General features: G+C 45.3%; 1 protein-coding gene across 2 annotated transcripts in view; it reads left to right on the top strand.

The window, feature by feature from the left end:
* The window catches only part of mideasb (mitotic deacetylase associated SANT domain protein b), a 96,774-nt gene extending 79,719 nt beyond the window's left edge, over positions 1–17,055 (top strand). For both annotated transcript variants that reach the window (XM_072487417.1, XM_072487407.1), the window contains 3 exons: positions 588–755; positions 6,957–7,147; positions 14,508–17,055. In XM_072487417.1, coding sequence (XP_072343518.1) covers positions 588–755; positions 6,957–7,147; positions 14,508–14,673 — 525 coding nt within the window. In that variant the 3' untranslated portion in view covers positions 14,674–17,055. The remainder of the gene's footprint in view (positions 1–587; positions 756–6,956; positions 7,148–14,507) is intronic.
* The last annotated feature ends 1,278 nt before the right edge of the window (positions 17,056–18,333 follow it).

Here is an 18,333-nt window from a genome sequence, read left to right as displayed (position 1 = left end):
AAGCATACAGAGTATAGTGCTACACAGTAGAGAAGATACGAAGAGAGATCAGTTTAGTCTGCAAGAGGGTCATTCAGGAGTCTGGTAACAGCGGGGAAGAAGCTGTTTTTGAACCTGTTCGTGCCTGTTCTCAGACTTTGGTATCTCCTGCCCGATAGAGGAGGTTGGAAGAGAGAATAACCCGGGTGGGAGGGCTCTTTGATTATGCTGCCCGCTTTCCCAAGGCAGTGGGAGGTGCAGATGGAGTCATTGGATGGGAGGCGGCTTTATGTAACGGACTGGGCTGTGTTCACGACTGTCTATAGTTTCTTATGGTCTTGGGCCTAGCAGTTGCCATACCAGGCTGTGATGCAGCCAGATAGAATGCTTTCTATGGTGCATCTGTAAAAATTGGGAAGAGCCAATGTGGACATGCTGGATTTCCTTGGTTTCCTGAGGATGTATAGGTGCTGGTGTGCTTTCTTGGTGGTAGCGTTGATGTAGGTGGACCAGGATAGATTGTTGGTGATGTGCACACTTAGGAATTTGAAGCTGTCAGCCAGTACTTCTGCAGGCTAGTGGAATAATATTGCACTTTGATTTTGCAGGATTCTCTCCCTCGTAGAGCCCGAGTACCTATCGTAACAGAAGTTAAGAAAGAAGAGGAGGACGAGGAGGAAGATGAACAGGGGCAGGAGGAGGAGTACAGCCCAGATCACAAGAAACTAATCCTGACCCAAGCTAAGGTTGCGAAGAATGAACAGAACTCAGCAGTTGTAAGTTAATCTGGTTTCTGCGAGTTATGGCATGTTAGACTAGAGAGCATTTATTAATTCTGGTTAATCTGGTTTGAGGGAGTCTTGGAGCGTTAGACTAGAGGGCATTTATCCATTGTGGTTAAGCATTGTTTTATAAAGAAACCTTTGTTTGTTTTGCCCTCATATCTCAGTCACTGAGATGCCTTGCGGTGATGCAGGTAAGGATGGACTTGGGGATTCTGAGGAATCCAGATCCATGTTGGATACCTGCCAGGGACTTGGTGGTGCGACGGGAAAATGCCACAGTGGTGTAGTAAAAGATAGACAAAAGTTTTGCATTTCTATAGCACCTTTCACAACCTCCGATATCTCAAAGCGCTTTACAGCCAAAGGAGTACTTTTGAACTGTACACACTATCGCTTTGTGGGAAGCGAGGCAGGCAATTTGTGCACAGCAAGATCCCACAAACAGTGGTGCGATAAATGACTAACTGATCTGCTTTGGCGACGTTAATATAAGGGATAAGTATTGGCCAGGACACTTTAGCGAACTCCCCTGCTCTTCTTCAAAATAGTGCCATGGGATCTATTATGCCTACCCGAGAGGGAAAAGTGGTCTCATCTGAAAGACAACACCTCTCCCAGTGCAGCATTCCCTCAGTATTGGAGTGTCAGCCCTGAGTATGTGCTCCAATCTGTGGACTGGTCCAGCACTCATCAAACCTCAGCGCAAGTACCCTTTCTTGGGCACCACTATCCAGTTAATTGAATAAAATGAGCAATGAAGTCTCAACAAAAGCATCTAATTCATAGCATCTGAACGGGGCTCGGAACATTATGCACCCTGAAGTAATGGAAGGTATCAAGTGTACCATTGGGTACCACATGCTCCCTCTCCAGGGCCACCCAGCATGGGTAAGACTGCTGAGGGCACCCAGAGTGACTTCCAATGGAGTCCACCCGTCCTGGACCAGGACCTGCAAACTGCTGTTTCAAGGAGGCCCGCAAGAAGTTCCTGTGACCTGTCCAATCAATACACTCTGTACCGCGCACATGGGTTTAATCAAGTGTTAAGGAGCAGCTTTTTGTGACTCCTCATCCTGAATATATACACAGCAAACTGACTCATCTCCCTGAATATATACACCGGCCATTGACTTCTCATCCTTGCCCTGAATATACACATGGACCATTAACATCTCGCCCTGAATATATACACTGGCCATTGGCACCTCACCCTGAATGTATACACGGGCCATTGGCACCTCACCCTGAATATATACACGGGCCATTGGCACCTCACCCTGAATATATACACGGGCCATTGACTCCTCGTCCTCGCTCTGAATATATACACGAGCCATTGACTTCCCATTCTTGCCCTGAATATATACACAGGCCATTGGCACCTCACCCTGAATATATACACAGGCCATTGGCACCTCACCCTGAATATATACACAGGCCATTGGCACCTCACCCTGAATATATACATGGGCCATGGACTCCTCGCCCTCGCCCTGAATACATACACTGGCCATTGACTCCTCGTCCTCGCCCTGAATATATACATGGGCCATGGACTCCTCGCCCTGAATATATACACTGGCCATTGACGCCTTGCCCTGAATGTATACACGAGTCATTGACATCTTGCCCTGAAGGTATACACGGGCCATTGACACCTCGCCCTGAATATATACACGGGCCATTGACACCTCGCCCTGAATATATACACTGCCACTGACACCTCACCCTGAATATATACACGGGTCATTGACATCTTGCCCTGAATATATACACTGGCCATTGATATCTTGCCCTGAATATATACACTGGCCATTGACACCTCGCCCTGAATGTATACACGGGTCATTGACATCTTGCCCTGAATATATACACTGGCCATTGCTATCTTGCCCTGAATGTATACACGGGCTATCTTGCCCTGAATGTATACACGGGTCATTGACATGTTGCCCTGAATGTATACATGGGCCAATGACACCTTGCTCTGAATGTATACACAGGCCATTGACATCTTGCCCTGAATGTATACACTGGCCATTGACACCTCGCCCTGATATATACACAGGCCATTGATATCGTGCCCTGAATATATACACTGGCCATTGATGTCTTGTCCTGAATGTATCCACTGGCCATTGACACCTTGCCCTGATATATACACAGGCCATTGATATTTTACCCTGAATATATTCACGAGCCATTGACACCTTGCCCTAAATATATACATGGACCATTGACTCCTCGTCCTTGCCCTGAACATATAAACGCAGGCCACTGACACCTTGCCCTGAATGTACTGACACCTTGCCCTGAATGTATACACGGACCATTGACTCATCATTCTTGCCCTGAATATATACACAGGCCATTGACACTTTGCCCTGAATGGATACACGGGCCATTGACACCTCGCCCTGAATGTATACATGGGCCATTGGCAACTCTCCCTGAATGTATACACAGGCTATTGACTAACTTCTCAAGGTCACACATCTGGAAGTCTCTATACTAAAAGGCAGTGGATGCTGGGGATCAATTTGAGCTTTTAAAGCTGATTGATGCAGTTATGTTGGCTAAGGGTTTCCCGGGGTGTCAAGAGGACATCAATAGCACTATCAAGTAGCACTTATTCAGCAAAAACCTTCCGCTTTCCGCCAGGATCACTTATCTCCTGACCTCATGATAACCTTGGTTTAAACATGGACAAAAGTGCTGAACTCCAGAGGTGAGAGTGACTGCCTTTGATATCAAGGCAGCATTTGACCGAATGTGGCATCAAGGAGTCCTCGAATGGAAATCAGGGGGAATCTCTCCGCTGTTTGGAGTCATACCTGGCACAAAAGAAGATGGTTGTGGTTATTGGAGGTCAATCATCTTAACTCCAGGGCATCACTGCAGGAGTTCGTCAGGGTAGTGTCCTGGGCCCAACTATCTTCAGCTGCTTCACCAATGTACCTCCCTTTCATAACCAGATCAGAAGTGGGGATGTTTGCAATGAAGGCACAATGCTCAGCACCATTCGCGACTCCTCAGAGCATGAAGCAGTCCATGTCCAAATGCAGCAAGACCTGGACAATATCCAGGCTTGTGCTGACAAGTGGCAAGTTACATTTGCTCCACACAAATACCAGGCAATGACCATCTCCTACAGGAGAAGATCTAACCACCGCCCCATGACATTTAATGGCATTACCATCACTGAATCCCCCACTATCAACATCCTGGGCGTTACCATTGATCAGAAACTGAACTGGACGAGCCATCTACATACTGTGACTACAAGAGCAGGAAAAAAGCTAGGAATCCTATGGCGAGTAGCTCGCCTCCTGACCCCCCCAACTCCTATCCACCATCTACAAGGCACAATTCAGGAGTATGATGGAATACTCTCCACTTGCCTGGATGAGTGTAGCTCCCAACAACACTCAGCTTGACACCATTCAGGACAAAGCAGCCCGCTTGATTGCTCCCACTTCCGCAAACATTCAAACCCTCCCGTCGACGAACAGTGGCAGCGTGTGTAGCATCTACAAGATGCACTGCAGTAACTCACCAAGGCTCCTTAGACAGCACCTTCCAAACCCATGACCACTACCATCTAGAAGGACAAGAGCAGCAGATACCTGGGAACCCCAACACCTGGAGGTTCCCCTCCAAGTCACTCAACACCCTGACTTGGAAATATATTGCTGCTCCTTCACAGTCACTGGGGCAACATCCTGGAACTCCCTCCCTAACAGCACAGTGGGTGTACCTACACCTCTGGGACCGCAGCGGTTCAAGAAGGCAATTCCCCATTACCACCACCTTCTGGAAGGTAACCAGGGATGGGCAATAAATACAGGCCCAGCCAGTGATGCCCACATCCCGTAAATTAATAAAATAAAAAACGACTATTAATCTAGTCTGAGAACGTCTGCACCTCCTCACTGACAGATTGCCCATGTTAACTTATTGTAAATTTTTGTTTCATGTGAACCAGGAACTGATTTCTACAAGGTCTTATGTGCACTTTTCAGCACCATGATCTGCATTAAATTCTTGCCCCTGAGTCAGGAGATTGTGGGTTCTGGTTCTAGACCAGAGACTTGAGCACATAATAAAGGGTGACACTCCAGTGCAGTACTGAGGGAGTTCTGCATTGTCAGAGGTGCCATGTTTTGGATGGGTCCCATGTGTTTTCGTGGGTGGAATTAAAAAAGAGTCCAAGGCACTATTGGTAAAAGAGTGGGAGAGTTCCCCCCAATGTACTGGCTAATAAATATCCCTCGATCAATTTCACTAAAACAGATTATCTGGTCATTTTTTCATTGTGGTTTCTGTTTGTGATACCTTGCTAGATGTAAATTGTATGTACCCTTCAAAAATGTGCTTTGCTGTTTGAAAAGTGTTTCTGTGCAATTAACAGAATTGTATAAACTTCCTGAGGTTGTGAAAGGAGCGAAGAGAATTGTGATGAATGGAGGAATTTCAGATATATGTTGTATTACATGGATTTGGTGCAGTGAGGGTTAAAAGCCTGGGATAGTGTGTGTATGACTGCTGTAGTCATGTTTTTTAAAAGTCCTGGTTTACAAGACCAGCAGTCACATTGGCTACAGAAGCATTGTAAGAAGGAAACAATTATTCATTCGAACCATGTGTATTGTTTACCTGAAGTTGGGTGAATGGAATTTTATTTATGTGACGAAGGTTCCCTCGGGAGTAGATAATTAGAGACATTCAGCCCGATTCAACCAAATGGGAACAAAGTCCCATAGCAAACGTGTTCAGCCGTGTGCTTCCTGGCACTTGCAGTTTCAAAAGACACAACACTATCAAATGCCACTTGGGTTAGATATGCGGCCTCAGCGGGGAACGTGTAGCCAAGGCCGCACTTAGTCCCATTTCCTGCACTGAGGAGCCCCACTCACTGAAACTCCTCAGTGAAGGGAGAGATCAGCTTCCAGTTTTAAATGGCCACCCTATCTCTCGAGCCCCCAATGTGACCCCCACTCGCTGTAAGGGAGTCCTTCGCCCCCGCACAGGGCACCCTCCCTTCCGATCACTGGCGCGCAAAAAATGCCAACTTGACATCTTGGCAGTGCCAACCTGGCATCCTGGCAGTGCTCCTGCTGGTTGGCAGTGTCTCCTGGGCATCTTGGCAGTGCCAAGGGGCCTGGGTATCACCAGCAGTACCAGGGTATCACCCTGCCCAGAGGACATGCCCCTGAGGGCCTCTGATCCTCTGGGAGACCCCATGAGTGCCTTTCCATCTAGTCCCCGTTTGTGGAGACCAGTACTGAATGGCGCTCGCCCGAAGTCTCCAGCCCGAAGGGGATAGATCCCAACGCCTTTGTTACCTCAGGGAACTGCATATTAAAGTGAGACTTTAATATGCCAGATTTGGCAAAAAGTGATCCCGTCCACAATGCACTGGCTTCGCATTGCAACATCTCGCGAGATCACATTGGATCTCAAGAGGCATGGCAAGCCGGATAGTTCGGGGTCTCCCGTCATTTACCAGCCACTTTGCGCTGCGGCACTGCTTTTCGGCCGCAGCATGGTGGTAGATCGTGACCATTGTGTTTAGCTTTAGTAAGATGATGTAGTTAATGGTAGAAGCCAGAGGCTGAAGCAGTCAGGTGTTGTGTTTCAGTGAGTTCAGATTTGACTGTGGACAGAAGAGCAGTTTATCTCCAAGCAGTTTCGTTAAGATTTTTGAGCAGAACAGTAGTTTCTGAAAGGTGGGTAGGTTAAACAGTAGTTTGACACAGGCAAGAATTTGCAAGCTGGTTTCCTGAAGGATCTGAGGTTTGTCAAGACACCTCTTTACAGCAAGTATTCCTGGGTTGGCTAACTATTTAAAAGTGGATTTTGACCTGAGAATGGTGATAACATATGGCAGTTAAGAGTTAATGTTTCATTGTCATTGTTAAGCATTGTTTAAATGGTAGCTATAAGCTATGTTCGTATGATAAAGTTAGTAATACTGTATTAGTAATAAAGTTTGTTTCAATAAACCATATTCCTATTTGTGTGTGAAGTCACTCATGGAGCGAAGTATCCTTTCCTCACAGTAGTCTTACAAATTAAATACAGTGTTGGGGTTTGTGTCCGATATCCTAGCAACTGTTGGGTCTGATCCGGGATCGTAATACCATGCTGACCAAACTTACCCTACTCTTTCTCTTTATTTTTCGTTTGAAGCACTCCCAAGGCGTTCACTTGCGGAAGAATCCTGACCCCACGTACCGATGCAGCTACAGACCACGACAACCTGCAGTAACCACGGCAGCACCCCGCATGCTGTCCAGGAGTGAGCAGGCACAGTCGGGCGCCACAGCCAAACCCGCCAAGCAGAGTCAAGAAAATATCTTCCCTTGCAAGAAGTGTGGGAAGTAAGTGGAGGTTTAAGAGTCGAAGGCTGAGGCATTGGTGCCAAGTACTTGGCGATCCTCGCTTCCTAAAGGAACAGTATAGTTGTGCTGCGGCTGGGTGCCCCCTTGCGCTTCACCCAAGTGGCCATTCAGCCCACACATGCTGGTGCACGAATCAATTCCATGTTGCATCACAGCCAATCATGATCCTGATCTCGTTCATTTTTCATTTACACTATTCCAGCCAATGGAAAGTAGATAGCTCCAACTGACGAGCAAACACTGATGGGTCAAATGGCCTCCATTCCTGTAAATTAGATGATTATTTGAATCTTGTCTGAGATTTAACTGGTCATTGGTTAACAGCCATAGTTACCGAGACCAGTTGCCATACTCAAGCCTGCCTTAGACAAAGTTAGGGTGATCGAACCCTAACTACCTGACTCCATTTCAATCTCCTCAGATCCAAATCTTGTTGAAATGACGCTCTTGTCTATCTCTCAGTAGTTGCATGTGCTAAAATATTCCAAAGTTATATTGATTCCATCTTCTTTCTTTTACTAATGATCCTACCAGTCTGTGCCCCCTTCTGATCAGTTTGGCAAAGATTGGAACTGACATTTCATAGATGTTCAAAACTTCTTTACATCCCCCCCCCCACCCCCCCTTCATTAATCTTCTCTATTCTAATTATTAAAAAGTCCTGGTTTTTAAGGCTTTTCTTTGTAATTATACCCCTTCATTTTGGCCGCCATTGCTGGTAAATCTTTGCTGTACTCGTTCGATGGCTCGAATATCCTTCCTATGGTGCTGTGCCCAGACCTGTACCCTTCTTGGAGAGCCGCCACAGGCAAAAGATCTGCTGTGCTTCTTCCCAGTCTCTGTAATTTCCTCCACCCCTGTAACCCTCCAAGATCCCTGCGCTCCGCCCTTTCTGGCTGCTTGCTCCTCCCCCATTTTAATTGCTCCACCACTAGTGCTACCAAGGGTCCTGCACTCTCGAATTCCTTCCTTAAGCAATTTAGGCTAAAACTCTGCCCCTCTCTCTCCCCTTTGTGCTTCTTAAAACCTAACTCTTTGACTGCATCTTTTGGTTCTATATCCTAAAGTCTCTTTATTTGGCTTGGTGTGAAAATGCCCCTGTGAAGTACCTCAAGGTGTTTTACTGTGTTAGGGGCACCATATAAACTGGTGTTGTTTGCATGATACGATGATCGCATCTATTTTACAGAGTTGCAATGCACTGAAAGACGTGTTTGAAATTCTAAATATATACCTGATATACTGGAAAAATATCACCAATCATTCTGCAGTGGTAAACTGGACCCCGAGTTGTAGCCACAGTGCCCCCATGTGGCACACATTGGTTATGACGTGCGACAGGAGGAGGCCATTCAGTCCTTTTGAACCATGGCTGATCTGTTCCTCCACTCACCTGTCTTTGTCCCACATCCCTTGATACCCAAACTCAACAAAAAACAATCAGTCTCTGTCTTGAACGCTTCTGTTGACCCTCAGAAGCAACAGATGTTTGGGAAACAAGTGTCCCAAATTTCCGCTTGGCCTTCCTGATTTCACTCCTAAATAACCTGGTTTTAATTTTAAGGTGCCCCCTTGTTCTGGATTTCAGAAGAAGCCACTTCTCTGTATCTGTTCTGTGGAGAACTTTCATCTTTAAAAATACCTCCGCCCGCCCGATCACCCATAATATTCTAAACTCAGGGGACGACAGGCCAAGTCTATACTCCTAAATTAATACCTTAAGCCAGGTCTCCATTTTTCTAAGTCCGTGCTGCATCCCCTCCAAAGCCAGTGCATCCTTTCTGAGACACCGTGTCCAGAACTGAGTGCTGGGGCCGGATCTATAGAAGCTGACTGCTTAACAGTCAGCCTTTGAGCAATGATGGACAGGTAAAGGCCCTCTGTTCCATCTGGCCTGTCGCACACAATTGTGAAACCTGTATCTCGCAATATGTAGAGTCCCCGACCCTGTTGAAACCAGGCAATCTCCTGAGAAAGGAGACAAACCCAGACCAAATTATGGGAGAGAATAAACCTTTTTTTAAAAAAAAAAAACATTTAGAGTACCCAATTCTTTTTTTTTTTTCGAATTAAGGAGCAATTTAGCGCGGCTGATCCACCTAGCCTCCACATCTTTGGGTTGTGGGAGCGAAACCCACGCAGACCTGGGGAGAATGTGCAAACTCCACACGGACAGTGACCCGGGGCCAAGATCAAACCCAGGACCTCGGCACCGTGAGGCAGCAGTGCTAACCACTGCGCCACCATGCCGCCCCATCCAGATCTGATTTTTCACCACTTAAAAATTGTGACCTCTGGTCCTCACTAGCCTCCCATCATCTGTAAGTATATGTTTTTCTCGAGCCCCAACCATTTAACCCTGGCTCCATAATAGATGTTTGAAATTGTAAGTTATCCCTGTGGTTTCCAAACATTCAGTATCATCCACCATGTGATGATCTGGAACCTGCCACCTAATGATTTCAAAAGGAAATTGGGTGGGCATACATTTTATAATTGGGCAGCAAGGTGCCACACCTAAACTGAGCTGGAATCCAGCATTGAGTTTGCATGTTCTCCCTGTATCTGCACGGATTTCTTCCAGGTACTCCAGTTTACTTGCACAGTCCAAAGATGTGCAGGTTAGGTGGGGTTACAGGAATAATACACTACCAACTGGAGAGAATATTTCAACTGAGATGTCCAAGGTCGTATAGAAGGATTAAATAACATGCTTTGTCTTCTACCCAATTGTCCTAAAAATGCATCCCAAAGCCATGTTCGCTCTATCTGATATTTCATGGTATTGCTCGTGGATCTTTGACAGTTCTGCATTCGAATGCCCAGATCTTATTCCCCCTCCCACTTTATTTACTTTTCCCTGAAGGGTGCATGAATATTGACCATTGCTGAGATTGTGCCCCGTTCCCACATCGATAAATCTAAAGCAGCAGTCCTATCACCCATGACTGTGATACCACTGTTGACCAGTCCCCAAACAGATCCAAATCTCTCCCACAGAATCACAGAACACTACAGTGCAGAAGAGGTCCGTCGGCCCATCGAGTCTGTACCGACGCATGAAAAGTCCTGACCTGCCCACCTAATCCCACTTGGCAGCATTTGGCCCATAGGGTTGAATGTTATGACATGCCAAGAACTCATCCAGGTACTTTTTAAAGGATTTGAGGCATCCCGCCTCTACCACCCTCCCAGTCTATCTGTGACTACTTTCTGCCTAAGTGCTCCTAGCCAGTTTCAGTCCAGCTCAATACACTGCCACTATATGAGAGAAAAATGGCAAATTTGAAGCAATGGCAAATTAAAGCAGACAGACAACCCAGCTCTACCCACACTCTGACATCACTGATAACCACCCGTTTCTTAAAGACCCATTTCTTAAAGGTACTCTCACATGGCAAAAGAGATTACAAGTACAAAAGCACGGCTGTTATGCTGAAGCTTAATAAAACTCTGCTTGGGCCACAACTAGGAGTACTGCTTCCGATTCTGGTCATCACATTTTAGGTGGAGGGTTATTGAAATGATGCAAACGAGATTTACCAGAGTTTCCCCGGAGATGAGGGATTTTATTTGCAAGGTTTAGGCTGGAGAAGCTAGTGTTGTTCTTGGAACAAAGGAGATTGAAGGGTGATTTGATCGAGGTGTACACGAATATGGCAGGTTTAGATATAGTAGACTAAGAAGAAGCTGTTCCCATTAGCTGATGGTACAAATTTAAGGCTCTGGGCAGGGGGGAATGTTTTTACGCAAGGAATGGTAATGATCTGGAACCTGCCACCTAATGATTTCAAAAGGAAATTGGGTGGGCATACATTTTATAATTGGGCAGCAAGGTGCCACACCTAAACTGAGCTGGAATCCAGCATTGAGTTTGCATGTTCTCCCTGTATCTGCATGGATTTCTTCCAGGTACTCCAGTTTACTTGCACAGTCCAAAGATGTGCAGGTTAGGTGGGGTTACAGGAATAAGGTGGGGGTGTGGGCCTAGGTCGGGTGCACTTTTGGATGGTTGCTGCAGCCTCGATGGGTCGAATGGCCTTCTGCACTGTTGGGATTCTATGGCCACAGGTATAGAATGGGTGGGAATGGGACTGACTGGATTGGTCGACAGAGAGCAGTCATGGACACAATGGGTCAAATGGCCTCCTGTGCCATACTGACTATAAATATTATTAGATCGGTACGCCATAACCAGGATCGAACCTGTGACCTCAAGTGTGTGAGGCAGCAGTGATAACCACTACGCCACTGTGCCGCCCTTCATTCCTCTATCCTAATCATAAATTACACCCTATGATTCCCTTAAATATTGTTCCTATTACTGATGTCAAACAAATGGATTATACTTACTAAGGTCCATCTTGTCACCCTGTTTAAAATATGAGGACTTTGTTGGGCCTCCTTCCAGTCTGCAGATACCACCCCAGAGGGCAGTGAGCTCTTCAAAAGATGGGTTAGGGGATTGCATGAGATGTGTCCCATTTCCCTGAGGGCCTCTGGGATGGACATCCAGATGCTCTATCTATTTTCAGATTTCTGAAACCAAGAAAGCTGAGCATCAGCCCAGCTCCGAGTAACACTCAAAAACACAACCCGAGGATTGTCAAATTGAAGTTAAACGGTGTACCTCAATATACCTCGTATGGAGAAAGATTGTGAGGATTCAGTCTTATTTCATTCTGAAAGATTGCTGGCTGTTGTAGATATAAGGTGTATTTTGTCTTATTATGTCAGATGAATTGTTTCAAATTGTTTAACCATTGTTAACTTGAAGGCACTTTACCTCCTCCCTTGATGCTGACACTTTTAATCCCTCTTCCCTCTCCGGTTATAGAATCATAGAAGTTTACAGCATGGAAACAGGCCCTTCGGCCCAACCAGTCCATGCTGCCCAGTTTTTACCATTAAGCTAGTCCCAGTTGCCCGCACTTGGCCCATAACCCTCTATACCCATCTTACCCATGTAACTATCTAAATGCTTTTAAAAGACACCATTGTACCCACCTCTACTACTATCTCTGGCAGCCCATTCCAGACACTCACTACCCTCTGAGTGAAGAAATTGCCCCTCTGGGCCCTTCTGAATCTCTCCCCTCTCACCTTAAACCTATGCCCTCTAGTTTTAGACTCCCCTACCTTTGGGAAAAGATGTTGACTATCTACCTTATCTATGCCCCTCATTATTTTATAGACCTCTATAAGATCACCCCTAAGCCTCCTACACTCCAGGGAAAAAAGTCCCAGTCTATCCAGCCTCTCCTTATAACTCAAACCATCAAGTCCCGGTAACATCCTAGTAAATCTTTTCTGCACTCTTTCTAGTTTAATAATATCCTTTCTATAATAGGGTGACCAGAACTGCACACAGTATTCCAAGTGTGGCCGTACCAATGTCTTGTACAACTTCAACAAGACGTCCCAACTCCTGTATTCAATGTTCTGACCAATGAAACCAAGTATGCCGAATGCCTTCTTCACCACCCTGTCCACCTGCGACTCCACCTTCAAGGAGCTATGAACCTGTACTCCTAGATCTCTTTGTTCTATAACTCTCCCCAACGCCATACCATTAACTGAGTAGGTCCTGGCCTGATTCGATCTGCCAAAATGCATCACCTCACATTTACCTAAATTAAACTCCATCTGCCATTCGTCGGCCCACTGGCCTAATTGATCAAGATCCCGTTGCAATCCTAGATCACCTTCTTCACTATCCACTGTGCCACCAATCTTGGTGTCATCTGCAAACTTACTAACCATGCCTCCTAAATTCTCATCCAAATCATTAATATAAATCACAAATAACAGTGGACCCAGCACCGATCCCTGAGGCACACCACTGGTCACAGGCCTCCAGTTTGAAAAACAACCCTCTACAACCACCCTCTGTCTTCTGTCGTCCAGCCAATTTTGAATCCAATTGGCAACCTCACCCTGGATCGCGTGAGCGTTAACCTTCTGCAACAACCTACCATGCGGTACGTTGTCAAAGGCTTTGCTAAAGTCCATGTAGACAACGTCTACTGCACTGCCCTCATCTACCTTCTTGGTCACCCCCTCAAAAAACTCAAATCAAATTTGTGAGACATGATTTTCCACGCACAAAGCCATGCTGACTGCCCCAAATCAGTCCTTGCCTCTCTAAATGCTTGTAGATCCTGTCTCTCAGAATACCTTCTAGCAACTTACCTACTACAGACGTGAGGCTCACCGGTCTGTAGTTCCCAGGCTTTTCCCTGCTGCCCTTCTTAAACAAGGGCACAACATTCGCTACTCTCCAATCTTCAGGCACCTCCCCTGTGGCTGCCGATGATTCAAATATCTCTGTTAGGGGACCCGCAATTTCCTCCCTAGCCTCCCACAACATCCTGGGATACATTTCATCAGGTCCCGGGGATTTATCTACCTTGATGCGCTTTAAGACTTCCAGCACCTCCTCCTCTGTAATATGCGCACTTCTCAAGACATCACTATTTATTTCCCTTAGTTTCCTAACATCCATGCCTTTCTCCACCGTGAATACCGATGAGAAATATTCATTCAGGATCTCGCCCAACTCTTGTGGCTCTGCACATAGATGTCCTTGTTGATCCTTAAGAGGCCCTACTCTGTCCCTAGTTACTCTTTTTCCCTTTATGTATCTGTAGAAGCTCTTTGGATTCTCCTTTGCATTATTTGCCAAAGCAATTTCATGTCCCCTTTTTGCCCTCCTGATTTCCCTCTTAACTCTATTTCGACAATCTCTATACTCTTCAAGGGATCCACTTGATCCCAGTTGTTTATGTACGTCATATGCCTCCTTCTTCTTTTTGACCAGAGTCTCAATATCTCGAGTCTGGCACTGGCAGTTGACACTGGCATTCTTCTCTCTCTCCCTCTTTAATTTAAGATAGCACATCTTTTGTTTCCTCTCTTCCCCCACCTCACTTCATGTTGGTATTCTTCATCTATTGTGCAAATTCCAAGAATATGCAGAAAAGGCAAGACCTCAGACCCCCTAGAAATACAATCTCCTCAGACATAAGAGAAAGGAGAAAAACATTTTTGATCGCAATAGAAACACCAGAGCGGGAGGCCATTTGGCCCGTCAAGCCTGTTCTATTGTTGAGTTAGCTGATCTATACCTCGCCTCAATTTACCTGCCTTTGCCCCACCAAACAAGAATTCATTGGTCTGTCTTGAAAATTCCAGTTGATCTTTTAGCGGGTGAGTGTTCCAGATTTTCCTTTAGGAATGAGTCTGGGGAATTCTTGGCTGATTCTGTAAAGGAAGCTCCATTGGGGATGCTGCCAACTTGGTTAGGAGGACCAACTCTGACCTGATCTTTCCATTCCAGGGTTTTCTCCAAAGTGAAGAGTCGGAGTGCACACATGAAGAGTCACAGTGTCCAAGAAAAGAAACAACGGGAGGCGGAATTGAAGAGCCGTATTATGGCGGAGGAAGAGCAGACGGTGGAGACAGACAAGTACAAGGACTATTCCTATTGCTACCAGGATGTATAGAGTAAGTGAAGAGATTGGGCTCCCCTCAACAGTCTGCGGCCTTGACTGGACTCGCCAGGTCGACATGGGCGGTGCTGGACGTACCTCCTCTGGGAAGCTATGCATCTCTTTGTCATCATCTATTCCTCACCCTCAGCCCTGCAAATGGACAAGTGGCGAGTGTGGAGGGCTTTTGGGTTGCTTCTCACCCCAGGCTGATTGCACAATGAATGGGTTCTAGCAAACGAAGGTTATACATTGGAAAATTGCATGCACTTTTTCAATTCTATTGTGTCCGATTGATTGAATGCTTTCCTTCACTTAGCGTTCCCCTTTTTTATTCACAGTTGCACATCAAATTTCTTGTACAGATTCAAAGATTGCTCAGGAGCAGTGGTGCACGTTAGTTAAGTGTGGATAGACAAATATTATTGTTGCTCAGCAGAAACTGGCTTTAAACATATATTCAACTGAACGGAATCACTTCATTTACATCACACTAGACAGAATTTCATTTAGCTCAGTTGGCTGGACAACTGGTTCGTGATGCAGAGCGAGGCCAGCAGCGCGGGTTCAATTCCCGTACTGACTGAGGTTATTCATGAGGACCCCGCCTTCTCAACCTTGCCCCTCGTCTGAGGTGTGGTGATCCTCGGGTTAAAGCACCATCAGTCAGCTCTCCCCCTCAAAGGGGAAAGAAGCCTATGGTCACCTGGGATATGACGACTTTACTGCATAACTTTGGGTTGCAATATTAAAATTGTACAACCAGGATGAACTGTTTGTCAGTTTAATACAACCTCATTTACACAGTTAGATTCTTTGAGTTCGCTACGGAGTGAAATCTTGTCCTGACACATTGATCTGGGGTCTAGAGTCTGAGAGCTGTCTCGCTGCTCACTATCCCATTCTTTATATGTACACGTCAGTGTTTATGAAACACACTGGAACCCTCCCGACCCTGGATGTATTTTCTGCACAACATTTAGACTCATAGAGTAGAGTCATAAAGTATATTCTGTTATATGGACTCAAATCATTCAGGTGCCACAGTGCCCAGGCACAGGACAGTCCATATCAACATTGCTTCTCCCTCCCATTGCCCCCCCCCCCCCACCCCCCCCCCCCCCACCCCCCGCAAGAATGTGCGGACACCAGTTTTCCATATGAGAGGAAATGCTGGGAGCTTGAATCTTGTTTCCCCTTCATGCTTTGCAAAGCTTGCAGAGCAAGTATTCTGGACTTGTAACTTCATCCAGGCAACTTGTGAGAGATTTGCTCAGGGCCCCGTCATCTTGTTGGCATGAGACAGTTCCACAGATGTTATCAACCATGTGATAGTCTTGCCCTGGTCTGCACCGTGTCATTGGCAGAGAATCCTAGCAGCACCAGATGGAGGGCATTCTGCCCATCGTGCCTCTGACCATTGCAGCTACTGCAAGTCGGAAATCTTTAGGCTGGTCCATTCCTGTTACAAGCCACAGTAGATCCCTAATTTCCTAAGCCGCCACCTCTTTTCTAAATCACATTTCCTGAATTGTTATTTATTTGAAGCAAGTTCTAATAAATCACAGCAGTGGCTATGCTCCAGTACCATTGCCAGTTCAGGTTGGGCATGTTCCTGGAGAATTCATTGCATGTCCCCAACCCCCCATCATTATTTTTATAACTGAAAGTGTTCCAAAAAGTGGAGAAATCACCCACTCTTTTTAGTGCCCTGACGAGTCTTCTCCCAGAGTTGCTGGCAGCAGTACCAAGGAGATTATTCTTTAATTTCGGGAGACTTTAGGGCAATTCTGAAGGGCCTTGGGACATATGTTGTGCAAGAGACTGACACTAGTACAAGTGTACAATCTTTGTTATTTAATGTTAAAAGAAAATGAATAGGAGATTCCTGGGTGTTCAGCCCTGAAGCTGGGGAACCATGATCCTCTTAACCTTACAACTTGTTCACCTTTAAAGCTGCTTTTGCTCATTCTGCCATTGTACATGCAGCACAAGGAGTAACTATATAATCCGGAGCTACAGCGAAGGCTGTCAGCACTGAATTTATCAGCCTGTTTTACCACAGGCCTTGTAAATATATTGATAGATTACATTATTTATTCTTACTATGCTTATTTGATTTCTGTATAAACTTCATAAGATTTATAAAGTGATTCACTTTAAGGCTGCCTGTACAATGTTTTCTGTGAATGGTTTTGTACATTTTGTTTCTTTTCGACACCCTTCTACCCCTGCCCTTGGTAGTTTAAACCAGTCAGTCGCGGGTCAGCGCTCCTCACCGCCTACTGACCACATCAATCTTTCTGCAATGTAATATTTGTATTATTTTATATCAGCGATTCAAAGCTTTGTTTTACAAAGGAAATACATTGTAAATATGCCACTATTAAATGTAAATGCAGTTGAATTTTTTAAAACAAAAGTTGTAAAAGAGTAGGATCCTCTTGGAAGGAGTGATCACAGGATCACAGCATGCTTGAACTTCAAATTCAGATTGAGCGAGAGAAGACAGAGTGCCATACTAGAGTTCTAGCGTTGGGCAGAGGTAATTATATAGGCCTGATTAGTAGGACATATTTTAAAACCTTGTACCTAGATGCACGCAGTATTCAGAATAAGGTCAATGAGCTGACGGCACAAGTAGAGACAAATGGGTATGATTTGGTGGGGATTAGTGAAACGTTAGCAGGAAGCCTGGGAGTTGAATGTCCAAGGTTACTTCGTATTCCCAAAGGATAGAGAGGATGGAACAGGAGGTGGAGTTGCTTATTGGTTAAAGATAATATCAAATCTGTATTAAGAAAGATATTGGCAATGAAAGCCAAAACGTTGAATCGATCTGATCGGAGTTGAAATAAAAAACAAAGGAAAGAACTCCTTGGTAGGAGTAATTTACAAGCCCCCCCGAGCAAACCTCCAAAGTGGGGCATAGTATAAACCAAGAAATAATGAGGGCTTGTGAGAAGGGCACAGTGGTAATCATGGATGATTTTAACATGCATATTGACTGGACTAATCAAATTCCCTCCTCGAGGGAGATTTCATTGAGTGCATGAGGGATTGTTTCTGATAGAAATATGTTATGGAGCCAACCAGGGAACAGGCTATTTTAGATTTAGTATTATGTAATGGAGAAGGGTTGATAAATTGTCTTGTTTTAAGGATCCTCTTGGAACGAGTGATCACAGCATGCTAGAATTTCAAATTCAGATTGAGCGAGAGAAGACAGAGTGCCATGCTGGAGTTAATTATACAGGTCTGAGGAAAGAGTTGGCCCAAGTAGACTGGGCACAAATAATTGATGGTAGGACAGTTGAGAAACGATGGCTGATGTTCAGGGAGATATTAAATACCTCTCAATTAAAGTATATTCCTGAGAGGAAGAGGAATTATAAAAGGGAGAAAAATGTTCCATGGCTAAACAAGGAAGACATAAAGGCAAAAACTAGGGCATACCATACTGCAAAAGCTAGTGGTAAGCTGGAGGATTGGGAGAACTTTAGGGGTCAGCAAAAGGCTACTAAAAATAAAATCAAAAAAGCTAAGATGAACTATGAAAGGAAACTCGCAAAAAACATAAACACTCTTACCAAAAGCTTCTATAAAGAGGAAGAGAATAGCTAAAGTGAATGTCGGCCTTTTAGGCGATGTAGAAAAGCAATAGTGGTAGAAGAT

Source organism: Scyliorhinus torazame, chromosome 2, assembly GCF_047496885.1.
Source record: "Scyliorhinus torazame isolate Kashiwa2021f chromosome 2, sScyTor2.1, whole genome shotgun sequence".
NCBI lineage: Eukaryota > Metazoa > Chordata > Chondrichthyes > Carcharhiniformes > Scyliorhinidae > Scyliorhinus > Scyliorhinus torazame.
This window is presented reverse-complemented; position numbering and strand designations above follow the sequence as displayed.